Consider the following 19,727-nt stretch of genomic DNA (forward strand, 5'->3'; position numbering starts at 1 on the left):
TCTTTAAGCAGCAGCCCAACCCCATCCAAGAAAATGACTGGGTCCTCACTTTTTGACATCATGAAATCATCTCTGCAACTTGCGTCGATATGCAGCTATTCTGTTTTTTGTGCGTCAAATAAATCATAAAATGTTTTCACGTATCCGCTGCGAAATGCACTGTTTGGTGCATTGAAAGATTTTTTTTACATGTAAATTTGAAGTCCGACTTTGTGAGTGGTCACTGAACGCACCCCAAAATGACAAAGCATCGGCGGAGGCGGGTTTTGGTGAATCAGGCGTCTTATTTTCGGGTAAGAAAAATTCCCACCAAATATTTGCTGAGAAATTAGATCACCATTTTGCCAAAAGCATATAGGCACATAGTTAACTGTGGAAAGTTTAAAATGTCATGATATAGCAACAGATCCTTTCATTGTACGGAGCATATTAGATTGACTGGCAGATCAAATGACGTTCACTTACTAATAGTGCTTGCGTGTGTGTGCGCGCACACTCGCGCGCGTGTGTGCGCGCACGCGTGGATATGCGCGTGTGCGGTGTGTGTTGCTATTCATATCACATAAAGCGCGCAGCTACTTTCAAATAGGATTGTGCTAATTTCTTAAGCATGTTAGCTGTCCCACGTTACACAGTAATGTACTAATTTATTATAGTGATTAAAACAAAGAAGACTTTATACTATGCCTTTTAAGTTTTAATGCCCAAGTCACCACACACATTTAGGCATGTAAATAATGTGTCAGAGTGAAAGAGGCAGTGCTTGTAAAGCTGCACAGTTCAGCTATACTTGTTTGTAAAATGTAGGTTGTGTAATAAATGAAATTTGATTTTTAATTTTGAGTTTTACAGAATTTATTACTGGAAATATTGACAACATGACAAAACTGTATTGCAAAGCCAATAGATATCCCAAGTACAAGGTCAAACTAAAACAAACGAAACACATTTATCTTTAACCTAACAGTAAATAAATCATAAATAAGAAATTATTTGTTCTTACCTGACTGTTGCTTCTGACTTGATCCAGACCCCATTAGGCTTCAGTGGGCTAGTGCGTGGTCCATACATGTATGCAGGATTCTGAGGAAGGCAACAGAAAGTGGCTGAAACATGTTAAGCAGGTAAACAAACATGCCTCTGTCTTATAAAATCCTTAAATATTGTATGCACTCATTTCCATACCAACCTATAACCTAATCACATTTAGAGTTGAGTAAAAGCAGCATTAAAAAGCAAATTATTTCATTTTTCATACTCTGGCTCGTCTTCATGTCAGTCACTGCTTGTCTCGCAAACACTAATCCGGTGTTCTGCAAATTAGTCTGAGTGAATAGACAGATTGTAATAGCTATTAAAACTGGCCTATGAACGGCATTCATGATCAGGGGTGTGATGAGACCTTTGGAAGGGTTAGAAATTAAAGTTGAAAAAGGGGGCCTATTTAAATTTTTCAATGTTTTGTAGAAACAATATAATGTGCAGAGAATGCTAATTTGTGACTATTCAATTAAAATTTATATCTCTATATAGAGCAAAGGCGGCTTGGTGGCGCACTGGGTAGCACGTTTGCCTCTCAGTTAGGAGGGTGTGGGTTCAATTCCACCTCCGGCCCTCCCTGTGTGGAGTTAGCATGTTCTCCCCGTGTCCGCATGGATTTTCTTCGGGCACTCCGGTTTCCTCCCACATCCCAAAAACATGCTTGGTAGGCTGTAGAGCAGCGGCTCTACTCCGAGTCTCTCCCGGATGACCGAGCTTCTCACCCTATCTCTAAGGGAGAGCCCGGACACCCTGCGGAGGAAACTCATTTTGGCCGCTTGTATCCTAGATCTCGTTCTTTCGGTCACGACCCATAGCTCGTGACCATAGGTGAGGGTAGGAGCATAGATCAACCGGTAAATCGAGAGCTTTGCCTTTTGGCTCAGCTCTCTCTTCACCATGACGGACCGGTACAGAGTCCGCATTACTGCCGACGCTGCATCGATCCACCTGTCGATGTCGCGCTCCATCCTGCCCTCACTCGTGAACAAGACTCCAAGATACTTGAAATCCTCCACGGGGCAGGATCTCATCCCCGATCCGGAGAGGGCATTCCACCCTTCTCCGACTGAGGACCACGGACTCAGATTTGGAGGTACTGACCCTCATCCCGACCGCTTCACACTCGACTGAGGACCATGGACTCAGATTTGGAGGTACTGACCCTCATCCCGATCGCTTCACACTCGGTTGCGAACCGCTCCCGTGAGAGCTGGAGATCACGCCCTCAAGAAGCCAACAGCACCACGTCATCTGCAAAAAGCAGAGACGCGATGCTGAGGTCCCCAAACCGGACCCCCTAAACGCCTCGGCTGTGCCTAGAAAGATTATGAACAGAATCGGTGACAAAGGGCACCCTCACTGGGAACGGATCCGACTTACTGCCGGAAATTCGGACCAAACTCTGGCATCGGTGAAACAGGCTCGGCACCCCGTACCCCCGAAGCGCCCTCCACAGAATCTCCCGAGGGACACGGTCGAACGCCTTCTCCAAGTCCACAAAACACGTGGACTGGTTGGGCAAATTCCCATGCACCCTCGAGGATCCTGCCCAGGGTGTAGAGCTGGTCCACTGTCCCACGGCCAGGACGAAAGCCACACTGCTCCTCCTGAATCCGAGGTTCGACCTCCCGACGGACCTCCTCTCCAGCACCCCTGAATAGACCTTACCAGGGAGGCTGAGAACTGAGGACTGTGATTCCCCTGTAATTGGAACACAGCCTCTGGTCCCCCTTCTTAAAGAGGGGAACCACCACCCCAGTCTGCCAATCCAGAGGCACCATCCCCGATGTCCACGCAATGTTGTAGAGGCGTGTCAGCCATGACAGCCCTACAATGCGGATCTGATCCACCCCCAGGGCCCTGCCACCGAGGAGTTTTTTAACTACCTCAGTGACTTCGACCCCAGAGAGTCCGCCTCAGAGTCTCCAGGCCCTGCTTCCACAATGGAATGCGTGTCAGTGGAATTGAGGAGGTCTTCGAAGTACTCTCCCCACCGACTCACGACGTCCCGAGTCGAGGTCAGCAGCACACCATCTCCACTGTAAACAGTGTTGATTGTGCACTGCTTCCCCCTCCTGAGACGCCGGATGGTGGACCAGAATTTTCTCGAAGCCGTCCGGAAGTCATTCTCCATGGCCTCGCCAAACTCCTCCCATGCCCGGGTTTTTGCCTCAGCAACTGCCGAAGCCGCGTTCCGCTTGGCCATCCGGTACCTGTCAGCTGCCTCCGGAGTCCCGCAGGCCAAAATGGCCCGATAGGATTCCTTCAGCTTGACGACATCCCTTACCGCTGATGTCCACCAGCGGGTTCGGGGATTGCTGCCACGACAGGCACCAACGACCTTACGGCCACAGCTCCGGTCGGCTGCCTCAACAATGGAGGCGTGGAACATGGTCCACTCGGACTCAATGTCCCCTGCCTCCTCCGGGACGTGGAAAAAGCTCTGCCGGAGGTGAGAGTTGAAGCTCTTCCTGACAGGGGATTCTGCCAGACGTTCCCAGCAGACCCTCACGGAGCATTTGGGTCTGCCAGGTCGGACCGGCATCTTCCCCCACCAACGGAGCCAACCCACCACCAGGTGGTGATCAATTGACAGCTCCGCCCCTCTCTTCACCCGAAAACATGCGGCCGCAAATCCGATGACATGACTACTGTTGGAATAATTTAGGTGAAGCCTTGGCCTGCCTGACCTGGGGGCCTCATCTTTTACGAGTTGAACTTTTTTGTGTTTGACTAAGTTCTTCTTATTTAGCTCCAGGGATGTCTTTTGATCCCCGTCAGTTTTAATGTATCCTTCCTGTCCTTATCTTTGTGTTTTGTTTCTGTAAGAGGCCTTCACTAACAATGAGCAGAGCTTCTTTGCATAGGCGAAATGTTCTTTGTTTAGTTCAAAGGAACTTCATTCCTTATAGTTAAGGAAAGAGGACAGACCCTGCAATTCCAGTGCGGGGGTCACGGGCCGACAATTAAATGCTAGATCACACCACACTACATTCCTTAGCTAATCAGCATTGCTACAGCCACAATCTCCCCTCCTTTTAGTTTAGCAACGCCTCTGTAACCAGGTCAACCAAAACATTAAAAAGAGTACGCAGAGAAAGGACTCAGAATTGATGGAGATTGTAACTGAGCTTCCTTTCTCCATTGTTCTCCTCACGAGTAAACCGATCCTGGTTGTCTTCTCCTCTTTGTTATAGTGTGTAAAATAATGTCTGATGGTATTTAGACCTGACAGAAATCACAGCTGAGAACAAATCTACAAATTCTATTGTAAGCAGTGTTTAATTGGGCTAGAACCGATTTTGGAGCGTTGTGATAGACAATGTCACAATAACCAAGTAAGAGAAAGAGCAGTTGGGTAGCAAGTTTTTTTCTAACTTTTAAGGTAAAACAGTGCCGGGAGGGGTAAACAGTACTGGGACCAAAGTTTACTTTATGAAGTATATGATCAATGTGTGGTTTTAATCAAAGGTTAAAGGTCAAGCCATACAGGACAAACTGCGTGCCAAGCAGGAGCAGCTCAAAGCACGGCTGCGGCAACTCCGGACACCCGCACGCTCGTGAAAGATGGAAGGAAATGAGACTTTTTTTTTTATTTGATCGAGGGGATCAGGGGTCGGGAACCCAAAATGTTCAAAGAGCCATATTGGCCCAAATAAAATAAAAAACATACCTGTCTGGAGACACAAAATCTAAAAGCATTTTATAAGGCAACATAGACTGTCAATACATAAGCCAGGGATGTCCAAACTTTTTACAAGGAGGGCCAGATTTGATAAAGTGAAGGAGCCCGGGGGCCAGTAGTTTTTTCGGACATTTTTTTAACTACAATTTCATCCAAATAAACACTGTTATAAAACAAATTTCATTCTCCCAATTGTCTTTATTTTTTAAATGACAAAATAACCAAATATAAGCCACTCAGGCAGATGTGAACAACTCTAAAAACACAAATTCTGCCTTTCATTCATATCTGAAGAGTCCGATAACATTGAACAAACTGTATGAAATACCTTAAATTTACATGAGTTTAAAATTATTTTTGCCTCATGAACATTTTAAACAGGAGTTATAAGTAATACATAAAATACAATAACATTGAACAAACTGTATGAAATACCTTAAATTTACATGAGTTTAAAATTATTTTCGCCTCATGAACATTTTAAACAGGAGTCATAAGTAATACAAAGCTGTCCGTTATTATTAAAACTTAAAACAAATGAATTTTGCTCTTGTCATTCACAATATCTTTCAGAAAGTAATAGTTTGTGTCACGTCTACAGGTTCATAACATCAACAGTATTAACATGGCCACTTCGTAATATTTAATGTTAAGTAATATTTACTTTTGATTTACTTTTGACTCACAGCCCCGCGTGAAGAATCGCTGTTCTGATGCCAGTTCAGCTTGGAGCTGCTTCACTTTATGAGTGCGGTCACTCCCTGTTAGCTTGTCGTATGTGTTAGCATGTTTAATCTGATAGTCTCTTTGGGTTGAAATTCTTAAACAAGGCAACCGTCTCTTTAGAAATTAGACAAAAACAATTGCCTTGATTTTCAGTGAAGTATTGTAATTCCCATTTCTCTTGAAAGCGACGGCCCTCAATGTGAAATTTCCTTGTTTTCTTTGCAGTCGCCATGGCAGAAATGAGCGGAGAGGGGTGGTGCTGCCACTTCTCGGTAATAGGACGAATTACAGTTTCAAGTTTCATGATTTTTTTTCATTATTCAGTTTGACAGTGCAGGTGGGCCATAAATAATACATTATAAGATCGAAGCTGCGGGCCGTATGAAATCTGACCGGGGGCCGGATTTGGCCCGCGGGCCGGAGTTTGGACATGATGACATAAGCTGTAGGCCTACTAATAAAATAATTTAAAAAAATAATAATAGTGGTATCAATTCGATCATTTCTTCTTGCGGCCCATTAGAGTTCATGTACCTGCATAGCAGAGCTGTCTGTTCGATATCGGAATTGATGTCCTTGATCTGGTGATCTGTGATATTGTTTGTGCGGAGAGGCATGTCTTTAGTTTTCTGAATGATTTCGGTTTTGTTTTTGAAGTCCACAAATAGGCACTCTAATATTTTAATGAATGAATCCATGTACTCGCCATCGGTGTATGGTTTTCCGCGTTTTATTATCTCCCTGGCTGCAACAAAACTTGCAGCAGTAGTAGAGTTTGGAGATGCAATCCACTTCTTGGAAATGTTTTTTCGGTCCTCAATGTTCACCACCAGCACTGCAATTGCACGTTTCCTCTCAGTTGGAACTGGGTGATCGGCAGCAAATTTAGTATATTTTCGCTGAAAATGTCGCTCCAAAGTCCTTTTCTTGGTATTTGACTCATTGCAAATCAAACTTGCAGGCAATGCTTCAGCATTGGCAATGAAAGCAAATATTCAGTCCATTCTTTCTTAAAGCCTCTTTTCTCATCAGCAAGCTTTCTCTTTTTTTGCCTTTTGAATCCATGGCCCATCACTCACACACCTGTTTGTTTACAATTCGCCTGTGCTGTGTCGTCGACCATGACGCAATTTTGCTATTTGATGCATTCTTAAATTCGGTATTTTTAATCTATTTACAACTACCGTATTTTCCGGACCAAAAGGCACACCGGATTATAAGGTGCACCTTCAATGAACGCCCCATTTGTCCATACATAAGGCGCACCAGATTATAAGGCGCATAAAGTAGAACCTATACTGAAACAAACTGCGGTTGACTAGGGTTGCGATATGTATCCACTAGCCAATAACCAATGAGCCCTCTGTAAACAATCGCGTTTCTCAAACTATCTTATAAAATGATCAGAACTGACTAAAGTTCAATCTAACACCTTGGTACTGCTTACCTATGTTTCCCTTCCATATCGATCCGTAAATTTACTCGAAACATTAACAGAGCAGCCTATTTTGACATAAAACAGCCTCACGGGTACAACAGCTATTCAGTGACGCCCCCTGACCACGGTTGCCGTAATGCTGGTAAGCGATGCGACCTTGTAATTTACTAGTTGAACTAAAACGTACTGAAAATTTTGGCAGAGCACTGTGTACAACCAGTATGGATCAACAAATTCATAAATTGATCCATGTATAAGGCGCACCGGACTATAAGGCGCACTGTCGCCTTCTAGTCCGGAAAATACGGTACATACATTTTTACAGCATGTGAATGGTTGTGTCATGATTACCAAATAAAAACCATATGTAAAAAAACAACAACAAATTTTTCCATTCTCACGCATTTTTGCATTTATTCCAGGGAGCCGCTAGGGCCGTGCTAAAAAGCCGCATGCAGCTCTGGAGCCGCGGGTTGCCAACCCCTGCCCTAGATATTTAAAACTGTCAACTGTTTGCAGAATTGTACCATCATTACAGGAAATAGTACAAGCTCCTGACATGGATTTAAGTTTGTATATTTTTTAACAACGGAGTGAAAAAGTGAATCAAAAATACTTGTGTTACCCGTTCAACGAATCTGAACAAATATACATGTCTAAGATTCAAGATTCAAGAATTTTTATTCGCCATGTTTGAGCGTGCCAAATAAGGAATTTGACCCCGGTACGTCACAGTCTCTGTTCAACATTTAGGTAACTAACAACACTCAGGACAAGTGAAAATGACAAATATTCTCAGCCATCCCCTGATCTTAAACTCCCAGCAGGGCAAGGAAAAACTCAAAACTCCAACTAGGGGAAATGAGAAATCTTGAGAAGAGACCACAGATGGGAGGGTCCCTCTTCCAGGATGACCAGGCTGCAATGGATGCAGAGAAGACACATAGTACAAACAGTGTAGACCAGGCTTGTCCAAAGTCCGGCCCGCGGGCCAATTGCGGCCCGTGGTCAAATTTCATCAGGACCGCAGCCTCTGTGATAAAATATTTAGTATGTGGCCCGCCGCCATTGTTGACCAGCGCTTTAATACACACGTACCAAAGCTATTTTATATTTATGCCGCAGAAATGTAATCTCGCGCGACCCGGCGTGATTTCATGACTCCAGCTGTCCTGCTATGCGGAGCATGCGCAAGTCAAATGCGGAAACAAACCCGTTGTAAAAAGGGTACGCGCGAACCGGCTGCGTGAACCCTGTGTGAAATGTTCATGAGGCGAAAATAATTTTAAACTCATACATACAGGTCATACAGTTTGTTCAATGTTATCGTATTTTATGTATTACTTATAACTCCTGTTTAAAATGTTCATGAGGCGAAAATAATTTTAAACTCATGTAAATTTAAGGTATTTCATACAGTTTAGTCAATGTTATCGGACTCTTCAGATATGAATGAAAGGCAGAATTTGTGTTTTTAGAGTTGTTCACATCTGCCTGAGTGGCTTATATTTGGTTATTTTGTCATTTAAAAAATAAAGACAATTGGGAGAATGAAATTTGTTTTATAACAGTGTTTATTTGGATGAAATTGTAGTTAAAAAAATGTCCGAAAAAACTACTGGCCCCCGGGCCCCTTCACTTTATCAAATCTGGCCCTCCTTGCAAAAAGTTTGGACACCCCTGGTGTAGACAATCCAAAAAAGGTGTGGAGAGCAGGATGTTATTGCACAGCAATGACTCTGAGACACTAAGATTGGTGTGAGTTCATCAGAGCAACCGCCTGGGGGAAGAAGCTGTCTCTGTGCCTGCTGGTTTTGGCGAAGAGGACTCTATAATGCCGCCCGGAGGGGAGTAGTTCAAACAGACTGTAACCTGGGTGAGAAGGGTCTGTAGAGATGTTGCTTGCAAGTTTCCTGGTCCTGGACAGGTACAAGTCTAGGATAGATGGGAGGTTAATTCCAATGATCTTTTCTGCAGTCCTGATTGTCCGTTGCAGTCTGTACTTGTCTTGTTTGGATGCCGATCCAAACCAGAGAGTGATGGAGGTGCAGAGAAGGTCTTCAGCAACTCCCGCGGCAGGTTGAACTTCTTGAGCTGGCTCAGGAAGTACAGCCTCTGCTGGGCCTTCTTCCGGACAGCGTCTGTGTCGCTGGTCCATTTCAGGTCCCGCAAGATTGTGGTACCCAGGAACGAAGGTGTCTGAGGAGAGTATAGTATTACTGCGAATAGTCGGTTGGTCGGCTTCTCGGGACGTCCTCAGACTCTGCCCTTTACTCAGCCATTGAAAACGGAAATCACAAACACCGGACAGAAACTATATCATTCATATGTTCATGCAATGGACACACCCATCAACTTGATGGGCAGAGACATGTTGTCAGCATTGAGAGCCCAGATTCTGTGCGGCGAGAAGGGACTTACAGTGACATTTCCTGACGGACAGGTTCTGGAATGCTCCCAGCCTGTGACACCTCAGGGTCAGTGGTTGATGGCACCACTCCCCACAGTACCAGAAACGGCACGAATCTACTGGGCGAGATTGAAACCTGAGACTCCGTTTGGGGGAGGTGTCTACTCCACGTACCTCTTGTGGAAACCGTGGATCCAGGCATGGGCACCGTACCACCCCCCAGTGGATCCATTGCATTGCACTCTATATTATGATAGAGAATCAGATGAGATATATAGAGATGCGTTTGAAGAAATTGAGGGAGATGATTGGACATTACAATCACCATGCATCTTTGTGGGCCCCGAGGGGGTGGCAGCATATGTACAGTTGTCGCCGGAGCAAGAGCAATGGTATCGAATGAGTGAGGAAGGTTTGCCGCACGTGTCACTGGCTGTGTCGCCAGGCCATGAGCCCCGCCAATTGGGGCCCATGGTGAAACGATTAACACAACAACATGACTGGATGATGACTGAGATTCCAGATGTGTGGCATTCGGCCGCAACCAAAAGTTACAGGACAATGGCAAAAATGGTAGATGAGTCAGACCTTGAATTGGTCTTCCTGGACCGCCATCATGGGCGGGAACAGACGGACCATGAGTCTGCACAGGCGATGCTGGATCAAATGCCACAGACCTTGTGGTCACAGGGTCCATTTGATGTTGGTTTTTGTCATACGGTTCAGCCGATCCAATTGGAAGTTGATTGCTCCAGTCCGGTCCGCCGTCCTCAATATTGATGGCCGAAGGAAGCAGCCAAAGGTATGGAGGACACAGGGGCACAGTGTCTGCCAATGGTGGGCTTAAAGGTTGACCGCCTGGACAGGCAGGTCAAGAGAGGGAATGTGACAATGGCGGGAATTGGATCCAAGTCGGACTCGAAAGTGTCTGAACAACGACGACGACGATGCAAATGTTTAACTTGATTGACTATTTTCAGAAGTGATGGAGCGAAAGAAGAACGAGTGATGGTGTATCATTCCTGTAATGGAACGGTATGGTATGAAGCAGAGCAAGATGGTGGTAAGACGCTGAAGCCACAGACACAACAACCACTGCTAAATCTGAGGTATAAACAACCGATACAGGTGAAAGCTTGGGTGACAAATTTCAACTGGACTCAACAATGGCTTGATTTGTTAGATAAATTGGACAATTATCAACCACGGTACCAGGACTGGCCCTTGGTACGCCCACAGGAAAGAAAAAGCCAATTTTTTACGGCAATGTTGCACAACAAAATTTCACCTGCCTAAAGTTAAATGGGACTGGCCCTGGGATTGGAAATATCCAGGAGTCATGGTGTAATGAAAATGTGTCTTTGCCAGCAGGAATCCCTCTAGCTCGTGCTGATGTTTGGCTGTGGTGTGGAGCAAAAGTGTTGTACGATAGGCTTCCCTCCAATGCCTCAGGTAAGTGCGCCCTAGTAACGCTGATCATGCCAATTAGTGTGACAGCATTAGACGTGTCCAGAATAAATTGGGAAGGCGTTGGACGGTGGGGAAGAATCCCCTTCCTTGTGAGGAGGAAAAAGGACATGCAAGAATGGTTGAATGCAGGAGACCCCACGTACATAGATGCAATTGGAGTTCCGAGAGGGGTCCCTGATGAATACAAATTGGTGAATCAAGTGGCGGCAGGATGGGAGAGTATTTTCCTGCTCATTACAGTAAACAAAAATGTGGACCGGATTAATTATGTCCACTACAATGTCCAACGATTGGCGAACTTCACCACCTCGGCACTCCAGGCAGTGCATGAGCAATTAGCAGCCACGTCTCTTATGGCATTCCAAAATAGAATAGGTTTAGATATGGTGTTAGCGGAAAGAGGAGGAGTCTGTGGTATTTTTGGGGATCAGTGCTGTACTCTGATTCCCAACAATACGTCTCCTGACGGTCGGCTCACTAAGGCATTGGAGGGTCTGCGCACGCTAAGTAACAAAATGAAGGAGCACTCAGGTGTGAACACCAGTTGGTACTCTGACTGGTTAAACGTCTTTGGCAAATATAAAAGCTTGATTGCATCAGTACTGATTTCTATCACTGTGTTTGCTGCTATTATGGTGTTATGCGGATGTTGCTGTATTCCATGTATCAGATCATTAACTGTTAAGACAATTGAACGCACGTTGGGGCCACTCTCTCCGGGTGGCCAGTACATGATGATCCCTCAGAAGGACCCCCAGGAGGCGGAGACAGCTGTGGCCCTCCGGGATGTGAGTATGTGAAGGTGGCCTCAGGGACCTGGGGCCATGGGAGGGTATGAAATTTTCTCCTGATTGTCTAGAATTAAATTGTTTGCTGATTTTTAGCTTACGGCTAGTGATTTTTAGCTTGTGTTTAACAAGAAAACAAGGTATTCGAGTGATGACCTCAGTAGTCTGAGGTCATGAGAGGGAATGAAGGAATATAAGAATTTGATCTTGAAATAGTTCATTAGACATCTTGTGCATGAGAGTATGAAACTGCTGAGTGTGTGACAGTGGGAACAAAACAAAATATGTGGTTGGTGCGAGGACGTCTGCGTTCCAGAACAAAAAGATAACCCAGGAGCAGCAACAAGGACGACCCACAGGGCCAGCTGATTGATAACAACTGGTGACCCTATATGGAAAACTACAACCAGGAGGAGCGAGCAAGTTATTCGGCAGGAGAAGAAAGACCAATGAGAGCAAGCTAAAGTTAACTGCAGTTTACACATAGCCAATAGAATAATGACAGAATGCCTTTGTTGATGTGCCATTTGCATATTGTGTAGTATAACTAATGGCTGGGCAACTCGGATGTAGAGTACGTCTGCTGGTTGGCAACAGAGGCGTACAGAGGTGTATTGAGAGGGACCCGAGACCCAGGTGATGTATTAGATTTGTGTGTTAGGAATAAATCCACTCGTGTGTGAAAATGCCGGCTTCCTGATACCTTTCTATTGCAGAACGAGCGCGCATATTGTTGGATGAGTGGCAGTTGGGTAAAGTCACAAATTGGAGTCAGATTAGTAACTCGAGTTCATGTTAAATTAGAAAAATATTCCAACAGTACGGATGAGACACGCTCGCAACCGATCATAAGCGCTGGCTCATGTGCGCGTTCCCGTTAGGACGAGTTTAATTTCTGTGGCTCGCTCTGGGGCGCGCAGCGGGCCACTTTTTATTGATTTTATGACACAATGGTTCGGGCCAGTTTAAATTTAGACGCGGGAGGAATTTCTTAGGTTTATGTAACCAATAATGTTACATTAGGTTAATGTATATGATATGTATATTTGTATATTATATAATACAAATATGTTGCCACCACAAATTCCAAAGCACACAAAACATTGGATTTGAGTGCTTTATTTCTTCATTTCTATATTTGACGCCTATTGGGAGTTGTGTTCTGAGTACCTAAATAAATATTTTAAAAAGTAATAATAAGAAACAAGTTCGTCTCCATAGAAACGAAGGCCTGTTTCAAGGCGGCATTCGTGTCGCGACTGTCACGTGACGTGCGATTGGGTCGCACCGGAAATGACGTATGTAGACTAAACCATGGTAAAACAAAAAACAAAAACGGCCTTCGGAGTAGTGATGTGAATTCCAGTTATTTTAGGTGAACTGAATCTTTAGAATTAGTTCACTCATAAGATTCGTTCAGACGAATCGTTCAACAAATCGTCCCCCCTCCGCCAGGACACGCAACATGCCACTGACTGATCCGTTGATGCACCGGAAGGCAGTTCACTCATTGACTCGTTCGCGAACGGGAAAGCCAGGATTCGTTCCGTCACTGATCCGTTCTCGCGATGAACTGGAAATGCAAATCACTCACTGATTCGTTCACTCACTGATTCGTTCGTTGGTGAACGGGAAATGCAATTCACGACTCGTTAGTGAACGGGAAGTTACGTCATTTTCTTCTTCGTTTTGTTTTACGGCGAGGTGGCACCAGCTTTAATGGGCATTACCGACACCTACTGGTTGAAGTCGAATCGAAAAACGAACGAATCACTTTAGGAAGTGATTCATTCACTGAAAAGATTCGTTCTTTAAAACGAATTGTTCACTCACGAACCAACACTACTAAGGAGGACGCAGGCTGCGAATTTGGACTCAGTCTGTCAAGCAAAACAAAGGCGGAAATTGTACATTTCGACATGGACGGTAGGTTATTTAACAGACGTCCTAACCTCACCAGCAACACAAATGTTTTGTTGCACATAATATATTATTTTCTTTAGCTTGCTAGCTCGGACAGATGGTTTGAAAACATGTCGTGTTAGCATTAATTTCCCGAGTGTCTTGTTTACAATAATGACAGTGAGGCAAATGCTGTGCTCACCCTTTTTACCCAAGATATGCTTTATAAGAAGCCAAGGTCCCGAGATCAACTCAGACATGTCATTTCCAACCTGCGGCCACTAATCTCACAACACTGTATCTTGTTGTTCAACAAACCAGTAGATATTAGATCCCTCTCTCTTCTTGTCTCACAAATGCACACACAATTGAATTGGTAATCTGCATGACGGTCAATAACTGTAACTGACCTTAATTTGAACAACAACAAAAAAAATAACCCCCACCCCCAAACAGTTGACTGATTTTTTTTTTCCTTTTTTTTTTTTTCAAAAATTAAATCATTTCCTACCTTAGTGCTAGACTTGACACTGGGAGGAGCTTGCTTCAGGTAATCTGGAGTGTAGGCGCTGCTTGCAAGGTGTAGGCAAGCAACAAGGTGGTCATTAGTTATTCTTGATTTAAAGTTAAAGTCAAAAGTTAAAGTCCCAATGATCATCGTCACACACACATCTGGGTGTGGTGAAATTTGTCCTCTGCATTTAACCCATCCCCATGTGATTTTGATCCATCCCCTGGGGGAGAGGGGAGCAGTGAGCAGCAGCGGTGCCACTCTCGGGAATCATTTGGTGATCTAACCCCCAATTCCAACCCTTAATGCTGAGTGCCAAGCAGGGAGGCAATGGGTTCCATTTTTATAGTCTTTGGTATGACCCGGCCTTTGTACTTTGACTTGATGATTTTCATGTGTGAGAAAGCAGATTCGCACAGATAAATTGATCCAAAAAGACTTCAAGTTCATGTCAGGTTCAAGGCACATCTGATTTTGGGATACTGTTCCACCAGCATTTTCCAGAACATCGCCTGCGCTCCAGGTTGTGCACATTGGGATTTAGTTTTTATCTTTTTGCAAGGTCTTAGTCTCTCTCATTTGATTTGCACCAAATGTAAACCACAAATACCTGGTTACAGGCTCAATGGATGCAAAGTCAGTAAAAGATCTCTCAAACTCTTACAAGATGCTCCGAAGAGGCTCATGATAAACATGTACTGTCAAATTGTGTCACCTTTAACTTGATACAGTAGTTCTGCTTGCATGTGAGGTAAATTGTGCAGATTGCCATGCTGCAGCAGCTGTAGTTTAATTTTAAACATGTTCACTGAACTCCCTATGTTTACTACATCTTTATCGTTGCCCTGCAGCTGTAAATTCAAGTGATTGAGCTCGCCCGTCAGAATGGTGAGGAAAGAAAATCTCAAAGGCACTCTGATAACCTGAATGCTTTGAAAGGGTCAGCAACCCCGTAATTTCAGGCAACAACTCTGAAAACCTGGCCAAAAATTTGCCTCTACTTTGCCGCCCAACATTTGTGTGGAGCAGCAGGTCTGTGTGCTCAGCATCCTTTTCCTCCAAGTAAGCATGGAAAAGTCTTCTGTGCAGGCTTTTTGCCCGAACTGAGCACACGATCTTCATTGCAATACAGTAATCCCTCGTTCATCGCCGATAATTGCTTCCAAGACCACCCCCAATAGGTAAAAATCTATGATGACTTTTATGAACAGTTATTAATGAAGGATCACTGAATGTTTCATGTATCAAATGAGTTAATGCTATACTATACTATACTATACTATACTATACTATACTATACTATACTATACTATACTTTCTATGGCACGTAAATTAATAATCCAATTGATTCCCATTTGCCTTTCTGCAGATACACTCTTCCAATTAAAGGTATGTATATATTTAGAATAGGTGTTAGTGTGTGTACACATATAGTATATTATATATTAGTGTTGTCGAGAGATTAAAAGATTTAATAGTGATGAATCGCATTTTTATTGTATAGTTAGCGCTCACTTTATTTATTGCAAAAGAATGCCTTATTTTTCTCTGTGCCACTATCTTATCAAATTCTGATATCCTTAACATGAAGAAGATTATTGATTTTCTCATGCAGATCCATTTTTTTATGGAATTGGATTCAATATATAAAAAAATAGTTCTATGTTTTTCTTTAGTTGCCATTTCAGCTCCAAACAGGTAGAGAGACTACCCAAAAAGACTTTATGGTTTCAATGTGTTTGAAATGTGTTTGCAGCACAGTAAATTGATAAGTGATGATTGACGAATTTAAGTGGACAAAAATGTGATTTCATAGTATGTAAATAATGTGTACTTCATGGTGTCAGTGTGTTTTGGATGGCCCAAAACAGTCACATAGTGGCACCAGGCCATTATTGAACCCTGTATATAAATTTCCTGTGTTTTTCTTTGGGTGCCAGTTCACCTCCAAACAGCTAGAAAGACTAGCCAAAAAGGCAGAAAAGGATTCCGAAAAGGAGCAGGCTAAGATCAAAAAGGTGAGCAAAATCTCACATTGCTGTTTTAGAATCCCTAAATGTGTGATGTTTAGAACATATTTCTAGTAGGCTGAGTAGATTTGATATCTATGGTACATATAAGTAGTTTGACAAGAAATGGACGATTCAGCCTGTTTGGTTTAATTCACACTCACTTCTTTGTACCAAGGGCTGAACTGTAAAAAAGATATTAGGTTAAGTAACTATTGTACCACCGATGTGATATTGTCGTGCAAAGTGGGTTAGAAAAATGTTGCATATGCATATGTTGTATTTGGTTAATTTTTAGCACTTGTGATGTGATAACCTGTTCCAATCATCTCTGCACAATTACTGCTGGCGTAAGCTCAACAACATCCAATGAAATGACTGCAAGTAAACAGTAAACATTAATAATAGTAATAATATTATTAATACTATTAATAGGAATCACAATGTTAATGATGGGGCGAATTTAGAGAATGAGATTTCACTCTTCATTTGCGGCGACTAGTGGTCCACGGAACACGTTAAATGTCTAACAGTTCGATTCCGCTCCGCATAGGACAATAAGCCCTTATGAACTGCGGGATTTTGGTACTTTATTTTACACAGATGCACTCACACTCTGGGGTGAAGTTAGGAACGTTCTCGTTGTGACCCTGTTAATCCGTAAGGAGACCAATCCTAACATTACACGCCGAAACAGTCCAACCAATTGCGATCTTGTGGGTGGTAAAAGGATAAGGAGAGGGTGCCCAGACCATTGAGCATATCCTCCGAGCATGCCCCTTATCATGCAGCCTAATGTGAATCTGATGTGAATCAGAACACCTTAGCATTGTTGGCTGTTAGGGGTGATAAGCTATGATGATGACTCACACTCTTGTGCTATTGTAACTGTAGGTGGGTCCGTGCAACCATGATTGCCAGGTCAGCGTATCATCGGTTACGTTGGGCTTCTGGTTTAGAAAAAATGCATATAGATGTTTGCAGTCAAAGTTAAGGGTTAATTTCCTTGTTCCAAAAGTGCAGCAGCTATTTTGGATGGGCAACAAGCAGAGGACACCCTGAACTGGTTGCCAGTCAATACCAGGGCAAACAGGACAAACAACCATCCTACTTCAACATATCACAAGGATTAGCCTCTCTATGGCTGATTTAAGAGCAAGAAATGAGGAGCTTTGCTAGGACTCAAGTGCCATGTCACTTCTGTTTTCTTTCACCAGTCACCAACATGTCCCTAGAGCTAGCTTCGTAGCTGGGGATTGGCCACCACCCAGCCCTCAACGAACACGACCCCTTTGACCCTTCCCACAGGTGGGAATGGGGATCCATCTTGCCTTTTCAGGCTATGCCCGGCTGGGCCCCATGGGTGAAGGCCCAGCAATCACAGATGATGTTTCTGGCTTGAGAGACCCAGCGGTTCAATACAATCACCTTAATGGGAGGGAAGAGAAGTCCCAATGACCTTCTCAGCCGTCCTCATCCTCCTCGTACACTTCCAGTCAGCGGCGCGACAACCTCGACCCCACTTATTGCAGCCCATGATGTGCACCCCAGTCAATTCCAGGGCAAACAGGACAAACAACCATCCTACTTCAACATATGACAAGGATTAGCCTCTCTGTGTCTGATTTAAGAGCAAGAAATGAGGAGCTTCGCTACAACTCAAGTGCCACGTCACTTCTGTTTTCTTTCACCAGTCACCAACATAGGACAATAATGTTGTCCTTGTTGTTTATGAAGAGATAATAAGTGGCTGGGTTGGTTTAACATGAAATTGGCAAATAAGTTATTTGGGTTTGTCAACATTCAGGATCAGGTTGTTCTATTCACACCACACCACCAACTGCTCCAGGTCTTTGTAGGATGCATCAGCATCATCCATGACGAAGCCCACCACTGTTGTCATCCACAAATTTCATAATGAGTTTTGTGGCAGCTTTAGGTTCGCCCGTCATGAGTCATCAAAGTGAACGGCTGGTGTCTGAGACCACATCCCTGAGGAGATGAGCGGGATGAAGAGGAGGAGTTACCTCTAACTTTTTCTGACTTGGGTCTGTCAATGAGTCCAGCAACAAGCTGCACAAGGGGGTGCTAAAACCTAGTGGTTAGAGTTTTTCCAATAGCCAATAAGGAATGATTGTGTTGATTGCTGAACTAAAGTACAGAAACAACATTTGCACATGAGCTTTTCTGATTCAGATGGGCGGGGCTCAGGTGAAGTGCAAAAGAGATGGAGTCCTCATAACAGCCGTTGGGCCGGTAAGCAAACTGTGAGGGGTCAAGTGTGGGTGGAGCACAGAGGTTATGCGATGTTTCACCAGTCTCTCGAAGCACTTCATGACAATGGGTGTGAGGAGCCGGAGGTCATTTAGGATGTAGGCAGTCTTGAAACAGGCTGGGACTTTAGGCTTAGTTTAGTGAGATGTTTAAAAATGTCCAATTGAAAACAAGTAAACTGGTCAATACACTCTTTGAGCACCCGATCCGGAATATTGTCTGGACCAAGGGCATTAGTGGTGTTACTTTTCTTCAGCGACCTCGTCACATCAGCAATGCTCAGACAGACAGCCTTGTCATCCTGACAGAGAGCAGCTTTCACAGCAGGAGTGTTGTTTAGTGTCTCCAACATCCCCAAAAAATTGTTCAGATTGTTTAGAAAGTTGCCATCACTGTTGCACGCTTGAGGCGGTAATTGTCCAAACGCCTGCCACATGTTAATGTTGCTTTTTTGAAGTACAGTAATCCCTCGCTACTTTGCGGTTCACCTATTGCGGCCTCTGTGCATCACAGATTTTTATGAGAGCAAATATTGCGGATATACTCAGTGTATCGCGGCTTTTTGCGGCGTCACTTGGAGCGAGGGGCTTTGTCTGCCCATATGACTTTAGAGCACAATATTGGCCGGTAGGAGACCAATCTCTTGATCTGTATCCTTGCCGATGATTGGCTTAGAGCTGTAAAAGCAGTTCTAACCAGGCTTTATTGCAATCTCTTGCTACGTATTCACTCCTCCACTTCGTTTGTGTCAGCAGAATCAGCAGCATTAAAGTTAAAAGTTAAAGTCCCAATGATCGTCACACACACACACACATCTGGGTGTGGTGAAATTTGTCCTCTGCATTCAAGATAGCGGCGCATGCACACGCAGCGACCTCTTTCTGCCACAACCGAACGGTGTTTTGTTCATTTTAGAAATGTTTGTCCGACAGTTTTACGTGTTCGTCTCCTCTTACTCCTTCGTGCTACAAGTACAGTAGGCAGTTTCTACTAGACATCGGCAAAAGCGAGTTTTGCAGCATTCTGAACTTTGAAACAGAGACATTAAAGTCACTCTGACTACTCCGGCCTGAAACAACACCAGACTCGCTTGCTACTCCTCCCCTGGATAGAAAGCGTCGGAAGCGGTGTGCGAGGAGGCAGAAGAGGGGCAAGCGCGAAGGCGTCTGGGCCAGGCTAGCGGCCAACCCAACTTGTCCGGCCATAGCTTCCATTCTTCTGGCGAATGTTCGATCGCTGGACAACAAAATGGATTACATACGACTGCTGAGATCTACAAACCGGACAGTGAGTAACTGCTGTGTCCTCGTGTTCATTGAGACTTGGTTAAATGTCAACATTCCGGACTCTGTTGTACAACTGGGGCAGCTAGCATGCTATCAAGCGGACCAGGCCATTGTAAAGGGTGGAAAATCACGAGGAGGAGGAATCTGTGGCTAATGGTACCGGAAGTTGTATGCAAACACTGCTCGC

General features: G+C 44.2%; 1 protein-coding gene and 1 long non-coding RNA gene across 2 annotated transcripts in view; both read left to right on the forward strand.

Annotated features, from left to right (window-relative positions):
- The first annotated feature begins 233 nt into the window (after window positions 1-233).
- On the forward strand, window positions 234-12,395 carry LOC147056206 (uncharacterized). Its single transcript, XR_015066339.1, has 3 exons — window positions 234-293; window positions 1,031-1,124; window positions 10,281-12,395. It is a non-coding gene; the product is annotated as an uncharacterized LOC147056206 (long non-coding RNA).
- Window positions 12,396-13,307: 912 nt separating this feature from the next.
- The window catches only part of chmp1a (charged multivesicular body protein 1A), a 42,831-nt gene continuing 36,411 nt past the window's right edge, over window positions 13,308-19,727 (forward strand). Inside the window, exons 1-3 of the mRNA XM_085913489.1 lie at window positions 13,308-13,484; window positions 15,341-15,360; window positions 15,912-15,989. Coding sequence (XP_085769615.1) covers window positions 13,478-13,484; window positions 15,341-15,360; window positions 15,912-15,989 — 105 coding nt within the window. The 5' untranslated portion in view covers window positions 13,308-13,477. The remainder of the gene's footprint in view (window positions 13,485-15,340; window positions 15,361-15,911; window positions 15,990-19,727) is intronic.

The sequence above is a fragment of the Syngnathus leptorhynchus genome, chromosome 6 (assembly GCF_054491065.1).
Source record: "Syngnathus leptorhynchus isolate UIUO chromosome 6, UIUO_Slep, whole genome shotgun sequence".
NCBI classification, from domain to species: Eukaryota; Metazoa; Chordata; class Actinopteri; order Syngnathiformes; family Syngnathidae; genus Syngnathus; species Syngnathus leptorhynchus.